Here is a 9,579-nt window from a genome sequence, read left to right as displayed (position 1 = left end):
ATAACTTGGCGTTCTCTTTCACAAGTGTTTTTTTTAAATAAGGAGGAAGAATACACTCTAAAATAATGATAATAAGTATAGTACGCCATAAACTAATAATAATATATTTAGTATAATTATCAAGTATTATATACTATATACATAATTATGTGTCCTATACTTTTATATGACTGGCATTATGGTAAGTTTATTTACACCAGCATCACCACAAACACAGGAGTAATGCATGCTACCACATTATAATTGCTATGATATCACCAGGCAATAGGAATTTTTGAACTTCATTATAATCTTATGAGATCACCATTGTATATGTGATCCATCATTCACTAAAATATCATTATTGGCACACGATTGTATTTTATATATGACAGATATAGGTTTTATAAGAAGTCAAACACAGTTATGCTGTTTGCTATGTTTTATTTTGTCATTAGCTTGTTAAACATAACATGCAAATAATAATAATAAAAATTTTTTAAAAAACCATGACTTAAAGTGAAAACTACTTCTAGGTAACTATATAAATTCTTAATACCAAAAATTATGCTTTAAATGTATGTGACTTCATGAATTTTGTTTAATATTTTCCAAAATCAGTGGTCTCAAAATTTACCACCTACTTTTCGGTTAAACAAATTTGAATGTATTAAGATAATTTGACTCAAGGTAGTAAACATGAGTATGTATGTAGTCCATGATTTGGGGAACATTAAGTTAAGATTTAGAAATTATAAAACTCAGCTGACTTCCATGCAATCAGTAAAAGGCTTTGAACATCTTTTGACAGTAGAGATATAAAAAACACTGAATTTACAAATAAAGTATTAAGTTGTTGTATATGTGTGTGTTTGTATCTGTGCTTGTGATGAAATAGGCTTGCTTTTCATCTTTTCTTTATAAAATAGTAGTGAAATGGTTACTAAACATTTTCTCTCAGAATTTAAAATTCATGGAAGTAGTAAACAACAACTACAAAATTGAACGCTGTGAAAACCAACACACACAAAAAATATCATAAAAAGTTGTTACAGGATACAACTCAATATAACTGAAATTAGCAGGTATTAATTAATGGTGATTTCATTTGCTACACGTAGGCATTCATACATATCAGGTGGCAGACTAGTCTGGGTGATATTATTGCCATCCAAACGCAAATGCTTGATCTTGGAGTAGGATAATGGTCCCAGGATCTTACAGAAGCTTTTTACATCAAACTCTGGAAATTAAAGAATGAAAAACTTTTATCAATTTTTTATTACACAAGCTTAAAACAATCATTAAAAAAATCCTCAAGTCCATAATAATATTTAATAGGATTTCTTCCCACTTAAAAAAAAGTCACTTACTTGATATATCTTTGAATTTAAAATTATTTTTTAAAATTTCAGACTACAAAATGATACAATCATATTTAATAAATAACTATGGTGGATCAGAAGAGGCAATGGAAATTTTCTAAGAACAATATTTATTACAAGTTCTTGGTTTAGAAAGACTTGATTTTAGAGACATTTAATAAGTGTATCAGTGTATCATATTATCTAAGAACTTTTAGAAATAGCCTGAAGTTATGTAGAACTGGTGCTATTGTATGAACAATCTCACCAATATAAGCATCTTGAGATTTTGCATCTTGAAATGAGAGGTGTTAACTAAATGATCTCTAAATAAGGTTTTCCAGCAAGCACACACCATGACTGATTCAAAACTCCAAGGCAAAACCAAGTCATGGAATGTCTACCATCTGAGCCACGTCCTTTTCTGTGGACAGAAAACTGCCACAAGAGAAAAACTGATTTAGTTTTTAATGAAAACTAAGATTGCTACTAGGTTACATGGTTTACATGTGTACACAGAAGTTGTCTATGGCTGCCCAAGTCTGTTTCAGATTAACCCTATCTGGTCCTTTATCTTGTTATTATTATTATTTGTTTACTCTCAAATTCTAGTTAACAATGACTTCAGTGGAAGTTCAAACACACTCTGCTCCTTACCTTTATAATTCTGTCTTAAATGACTCATGAATGCAATTTCAGGGATCTTTGTTATGGTACCTACCACTGAGAAAGTATGGAACAATGGAAAAAACATGGGCTTTGGCCTATATTAATTTTCTGCCTTTGCCAGTTACCACCTGGGTGACTTTGGAATATGTATCTGATCTTCTTGCTAGATATAATGTATCTATCACACTGTGTTGCATGAAAATTAAATTAATTAAGGTATGTAAAGCACTTCACAGAGTGTTAGCACATAATATGTACTAAATAATTATTGGTATTCTTTAGATTTTGTGTTTTTTTTTTCCCCCCAAACTGTGTCACATTAGGAAGATCTGTGATTGAGCTAATGCTTAGACTTGCAAGGTTGAAATATGAGAAATAGTTTTTGACTATAGATTTCTTAATGGCAGAGAAACATTAAGGGGCTCTTTTACCTAAGAAAATGTAGGCCATCGGTATATATAATTATTACGTGGCAAAATAAACTAAACTGAAGACGTGTATGCAATGACAAAAACACCTGAAATATATATACCTAAAGGTCAAGGATAAGGAAGAAAGGTAACTACTCGTTTCCAAACAACTGTATGTGGTAGGCACTATTGTTTTGATCTCAGCTTGGCACTGAGGGGCCGCCAGTATTTCTCCCATACACCACTTTGCAATCTCCCACATTGGCTCTTCCTTCTTTCACTCACATAATGAGGCCTGGTCTTTATCCCTTCAAATTCTCTCTTTCTTTTTTTTACCTCAGAGAAGGAGGTGGCCCTGCTCCTGTTGCTAGTTTCCACCCACCACATCTAAAAGGATCTCTTCAGCCCTCAAACATCTTAAGTCCCATTAGCATTTTGGCCAAAGCTTCCTTCCTCTTAACCATGAATGTTTATTATATGGGGCTGCATATTGCCACACAGTGAGTTTTCTACTAGAAACAACTGTAAGGGTTCAGCTCTGATAGCTGAACCATATATTGTATGACCAGCAAGTTTTCCGGATATAAGAAACAGCATGTAGCATGTTGTAATTAGCCGTCATGGGCTCCTTCATGAGAACATCACAACCTTCCTAGGAGTTACAGGAAAATATGGCAGAATTACAAAGTATCATATCAATAAGGCATACTGTAATTTTTCTAATAGGAATGTCAGTGTTCTTATCCAATATAACAAAACAACCAACTTTCATGGCATAACAATGCTCAATTTCAATAGATTATGTTGCAAATATAATAGATTTATGTGTGAATCAGTGTTTTCCACCTGATTTTTCATTTATAACATTTATCCAAAAATCATAGACTTCCTTTCTGCCAAGCTCTGTTAAAGAGTAAGGTGGGGAATGGTAAATGTCAGTTTCCCTAAATCTGTATTGTTTAAATTGAAAAATGTCCCAAAAGACAAGAAGAATGTATAAATAGTCCAAGTGGATCAAGTCAAACGCCCACCCAGAATATAAATGAAAAATAAACTGTGGCAGTAAGAGAAAACAAGGAGAAATTGTGGAAATATCAAATTGGGTAGAGGGTTGTATATAAGCAAAGGAGCTCTGTAATACTGTTTTTTAAATGTTCCAAATCCTTATCATATTCCTTCCCTCCTTAACCTTCCTCACAGTCTTATAAGAACAGTGTGAAGCCGCACATACCATCTGAGGGATAACAGAGATGGATGATGGTCTTGGGAGCAGAGCACTATGTTGAGTCCCAAGTAAGTAAACAAGTCAGAGACCATGAAGACCTACAGGCTGCTCTGGGGATAAGCAGGAGGGAGGCTTGAAAGCCCTTGTTCCTCATGCCTCTTCTGCACTTGATTCTCCCTCCTTCAGCTAGATCTTGCTAAGAAATAAATGTAGGACAGACACAAATCTAAGCCATAAAGGAGGCAAGTAATAAATAAATAAATATTCAGAGATAACACAGCAGGATTAATCAGCCCAGAATATTATGTTTGAAGAAATTAGTGACTAAATTCTTTGATCCTAACGGTTTCTTATCTGGACACGTCAAAGAAGGGGCAGATATTGGATAAATAATTGAGCTAGGATTCTTCTACATTTGAATTAGAGAGAATGTTTGGCATTTCTATTAATTTTTTTAATGGAGTCAAATGCAATATTTTTTTTGCACAATTTAAGCATTTAAAAACCTGAGGATACATCAATCAAACACAGGCACAGCTTTCTACTTACTTTCGAGTTTATTGACCTCCAGGTAATAGTTTTCCAGGTTTTCATTGACGGTCGGTATGCTTTTAAGCTGATTATAGGAGAGATCCAGCTCAAGCAGAGATGATACATTAAAAGAATTTCCCGGTATTCCACTATCGGCCAGTTGATTATGCGATAAACGCAGATACTGCAGTGCCTTAAAACGCTTGAAATACTCATCAGGGATGTTGCTAATCTTATTGTTGTCTAAGTAGAGGGTTAGAAGAGACACTGGGAGACCAGAAGGCAGTTTGGATAGCTGATTGAAGCTCAAGTCAAGGTACTCGAGTGACTTAAGACCTTTAAAAGCCCCTGAAATGCCTTCATCTTTCAGTTGATTGTGTTGAAGATGGATGAAGGTCAGGTTTACCAGTCCTTCAAAGGAGCCAAGCCTCTTGATCTTGTTGTTAGTCAGCTGCAGATCCTCCAGAGATTTGGGAAGCGGGCCCAGTGGCTCTGTCAGATTGTTAAAATTTATATGCAGTTTCTTCAGCTGATTCAGTTTAGAGAAAATTCTTCCTTTCATTTTGGAACTTTCAAGAAGGTTATGATCTAGAATGAGCCACTGTAGATCGGTTACATTTTCAAAGGCCTTTTCATCAATCTGGTCAATCTGGTTATGCCTGAGGTAAAGGTACTTGATTCCAGGAGGCACCATTGGCACTCTTTTCAGTTTCAGCTCGTCACAGTACATGGCCGTTGGATAGCTTTCAGGGCAGTTACACTCTGGTGCACAGTTTGGTGAGGATCGCCCATATACCGAGAGCGGGAAAAAATCGTAGTCATCGTAGTACTGGCTGCAGGCACCATTGATGAGTGCCAAGAGGAGAGTAAACGCGCCTAGATTCATTTTTTGGCGAATGCTTTGAATCCTAAATAAAGTGGAAACATATTATGAAATAGTATGCTTTCAGGAAGAGGATATTAGATTTGCAATGTTAAATGTATTAGAAAATGATGTTTTATTATTTTTTAGCGTGTTTTCAGTGCGCCTAAAGGTGTATTTTTTATTTATATTTAAGTCTGAGGATAAGGATGTTTGCTTACAACTTGTAAGGTGGTGAACAGGTTTCGGGTTAGACTGCGTACACATGCGCCCCCTTCTGGGCGAGTCAGGCTTAACTGTTGCTGTCAATCTCTCCAGGTCCTTCCTTAATTACATGCTTTTCCTGCAAGAGGTGTGTCTGGGTGGTGCCCATTGACCACTACGTTACAGCACTGCTTCAGAACACCCTTCAAAACCACAAAAATGAAAATGAGAAGACAGTGGAAAACTGTGCCCTCTACCCTGCCATTCAACATAATTAAAATGTCTCATTAAGAAGACCGTTACTGGGAACATGAGCAACCTGTGGTTTTGCTTGAAAGAAAGCTGTTCTTATGTGTGTGACCGGAGGTGGGGGCGGAGAGGGGGGAGTACATTCCCTTAAAAACGTCTGGTTATTGATGTTGGATATTACTGTAACATTCCATACTTTTAGGAACTTTACAAGGCTGTGTTCTGAAATTAATATTTAATATGTAAGTTTTAGTAAAACTAATTATTTATTCATCAGGAAAATGTCACAAATTCTAAACATTTTTAAACCTAGAAAGAGATCTAATGGATAGAAAATATATACTCTTTTCCAAGCTTTGAATTACTTTTTCTTTCTATCAGTAACTCACAAGTTCTCTACCTTCTTCATGCCAACGTTTAAGAAGACATGGTTCACATATTTGGATTTATTGCCCTTATGGAATGGGAGTGCGAGGTCTAGGCATTGAAGAAAGTTTGTATTTAACAGTGGCATTAGGAACCATGTAAAAAAGGAGGAAAGTGAGAATATAAATTAAAAACAATTTGTAACAATGATCTAGTATGAACATGTTTCTAAGGTGAGGCTGAATAAAGTATACTTTAATTGCTTGGGGAAGTCAAGGTCAGGAACTTAGGTTAAGGGCAGTAGGATGTAAGAGTTGGACTTTTGTAGAGTGAAGAGTTATGGCTGAGTAGAAGTTGGTAGCTGAGGGAGAACTCTTTAATGTGGAGCAGGTCCCACCTTCCAATAGATGCCATAAGGCAGTATATTGTCCTGTGAGAAGGATGGTTTAAGCTTTTGGATCTATAGGACTTGGGATAAGTAGGATTTTTAGTATCAAGAAGTTTCAACATCTTTGCTTTGACTTGAAAGTACAAGGCACTTGATTTTAGCAGATGAAACACTAAAAAAAGGTGATAGAAACACTCTGATAACCAACACAATGTAATTTGTAACCAGAGTCTTAGTATGTTATTTCCTGAGATAATGATGGAGTCATTTAATTTAGTTGAGAGGACTTGGCCATGAGAACAATTAATATTGCTAATGTATATATGGGATTCTTTATGTTACAGTATGTTAATATTATAAAGATTTATCTTCTTTATTAATAAGCTTTCAATTTATTTTAATTCAGTATACCCTAAAATAGATATAGTAACTATAATATATTGAATAAGAATACAAAATACTTTCATATTTTTTGGCAGAATAAAAATAAGGGCTCTGAATTCAAAGAGAGCTTGTAGCCATATAAAGACTCCACTATGAAGTAAAAGTGCACTTTATTTACTTTCCCCAGTTTTTGCAGATACCTGTGGTTATAGAGGAAAGTTTTTTTTTTTTTGGAGAAAATAAATTATGTTTTCCAAAATTTCTTCAAAACATGTCCATTTAAACATATATCCAAAGAAACAAATCTTAAAAATTAACAAAATAGAGATAAGTAATCCATAAGAGGTTCTAAGTTCTTTAGCCCACAATTTATAACAACATAAAATATTCATAGCAAATGGTAACAAACTATAACAATATATGTATGGCAAAATATTTTAAATACTATTTGAAATGTTCCTTCTTGGCTGTAAAATTAGTTCTAGAAATATTAACATATATAACTCATTAGCATAAAACAGCATTTTAATTGCCATACATTTTCACTGTCTAGTTTAAATATTTTCTCATTCCAACCCTGAAACTTTGTATAACTTCCTTTGCCAAGCAACATAGCATACACTGTATAAAATTAATCTCAAATCTATAAATCATGGAAAACATATTAAGAAAGTGTGAAAGTAAATGCTCAAAACTATGGAATTGCTGTTGAATAGCAATTGGCAAAGTTGCTCTGGAATTTTTTTCTGTTCCTGTTACAATAAACACTGTCCCAAACAGTCAGAGTCCCCAGTGTTATAGTTAAAGCAGCGCTTACCTTACTGTCTTGACTCTGCTTTCGTTAATTCTTAAAGCAGATGCACTATGGACTAGAATCCACCAATATATGCTGTAAACTCTGTCAGGACGGAACTGGCTGCCAGATCCTTAGTGATACAAGAGCTGAAGGGGGGAAACCCAGCCCAGTCACGCCAGTCTGAATGGAGTTATGTCATTGTGGGGATCTTGTGGTGGTGTGGCCTGTGAACGCTCTGCTCTCTAACTAAGTGCAGGTGGACGTGGTGAGTAAGGACAGCCCAGTGCACTCCCTATGGAATGGGAGAGCGATACGTGCTTCACTAGCCCAAATGCCATAGCTTTTAACCAAAAATTGAGTGCTGCAGCAAGGGAGGCATCTAGAGTGAGACCATTTCTTTTACAAAGCTCTTGAGTTTTGTGGCTGTGGCAAAAATTAAGTGCAATTCCCTCAGCCAACTACCATGTTCATCTAAAGGTCTCATAAAGCATAAACAGAATAAATAATTTCAGGAAAATGCAAATAAACAGACTCAGAGGAAATGAATGCTTTTGCCCATTACTCCTGAAGTCTATATTGACTTATTAGGACTAATAATTTTTGGCCAGGAGGCTAACTTACATTAGTTTCTGAAATATGAAAATTACTTCAGTTACACTCTGATACAAATGATAAAAATCAACCTTTCCAGCTTACTTTAAATGTTCAGAAGACAAATTTTATGCTTTTCAGGTCTGGAACCAATCAGCCATGTTCTGTCTGTTTCTTATTTTGTGGACTTAATTTAGGAATTCATCCAAAACCTTACTTAGGGATAGTATTCTATAGCTTAATGCCAAAAAATATAAAAAATGTATACTAAAAATATCACAAAGCAATAATCTTTCCCTCTGTCATTGCATGCCAGGAATATACTTTTTCCAAAACTTAAAATTATGCAGTATTGTAACCTCCCAAAGGCCTAGTTTGATCTATATTTTATTGTCAGTTTCTGATGAATGCTTCTGGCAAATGAGAGATCTACTCATTTGCTTGTCTGTTTCATTTTGTGGTTGTATCAGCTGTATTTATAGGATTTTTGCCCTCTAAAATTTTCATTTACTCAGGTTTTTAAGAACTCTTAGAATCAGACATTTTAATATAAGTTGCCATATTTTAAGAATTTTTTTCTCTTAAAATAGCTTAAATATGTCACTTTCTAACTATAAAACCTGTGAAAAGATACTTAATCTTCATGACCGATGATACATTTGTCTGAAAAATTAATATTAGAATAAATGCTTTATCTTTACCATAGAACTGGTAGAAAATAAATAATGTTCTTGAAAGTAACTCATAGAATTATAAGGTGATTCTTAGAATATTTTATTATTATTATTTTAGGAAAATAATAGAAAGACCTTAGTTTTATGATAGAGGAAATAAATAAACTTAGAGGAAATCAAGAAGAAGAAAAAACCAAATGCACCAATCTCATAATTAAGTGGCTCATTGTAAGAAGATAGTTAAAGCAGTCTAAGCATTAATTTTGAGTATGTCAAATTATATAATCTGAGATTTTATTTTTTAAATTTCAGCTATTTAGTCCTAGGATTTTTCTTTATGAAGCAATAAGTATTTTTTCTAACTTAAATTTTATGCCTTAAAATACATTTAAGAATTATTATCACATTTTCAGAAGTATCAAGGGAGGCTCAGAAAATCTAAATAATTTGCTAAAATCACTTGAGTAAATAGAAGAACAAAATCATAAACACTTTCAGTAATTGGGAAGAGGGTGGACAGGGAGCTAAGGCAAGGTAGTTATTATAATCAGTTTGAAATATTTTATAGGCAATATTAGTATCAGTTGAGAAAACACTGAAATATCAACTAGGAAGTAGTTTTTAAGTGGCAAAAATTGATTACGCGATAGTTAATTTTTTTTTTTTATATTACACACACACAGCCACATCTACACTTTAGACCTTCGGTTGATGAGTGAGCTTTCCACCCTGGTACATGAAGATTCAGTTCATTTGTGGTAAGGTAAGTGGTAATGTCAGTCCCGTAACAGAAAATAGTAGAACTCAGATTTTGTGGAAAGATAGATACAGATTAGAAACTTTCTCAAGCAAACTGCCAGGAGTAAAAATGAAAAGAAAAATGTAAC

General features: G+C 34.2%; 1 protein-coding gene across 1 annotated transcript; it reads right to left on the bottom strand.

Annotated features, from left to right (window-relative positions):
- Positions 1–1,020: 1,020 nt before the first annotated feature.
- On the bottom strand, positions 1,021–7,656 carry LUM (lumican). The gene is made up of 3 exons (XM_090275740.1): positions 7,449–7,656; positions 4,197–5,086; positions 1,021–1,222 (listed from the first exon to the last, which is right to left on the bottom strand). Exons 2-3 carry the CDS (start codon positions 5,062–5,064, stop codon positions 1,068–1,070), a joined length of 1,023 nt encoding a protein of 340 aa, XP_090131866.1. The 5' UTR covers positions 5,065–5,086; positions 7,449–7,656; the 3' UTR covers positions 1,021–1,067.
- Positions 7,657–9,579: the final 1,923 nt, after the last annotated feature.

Source organism: Furipterus horrens, unplaced genomic scaffold, assembly GCF_987537825.1.
Source record: "Furipterus horrens unplaced genomic scaffold, mFurHor1.1.pri manual_scaffold_4, whole genome shotgun sequence".
NCBI lineage: Eukaryota > Metazoa > Chordata > Mammalia > Chiroptera > Furipteridae > Furipterus > Furipterus horrens.
Note: the sequence above shows the minus strand (reverse complement) of the source record. Positions and strands in the feature narration are given on the sequence as shown.

Excerpts from the sequence above, each read along its gene's own strand:
- LUM (XM_090275740.1), bottom strand. The coding sequence starts at position 5,064 with ATGAATCTAGGCGCGTTTACTCTCCTCTTGGCACTCATCAATGGTGCC. Across the intron at positions 1,223-4,196 it reads GGAGGTCAATAAACTCGAAA|AGTTTGATGTAAAAAGCTTC; the intron begins GTAAGTAGAAAG and ends TTTAATTTCCAG.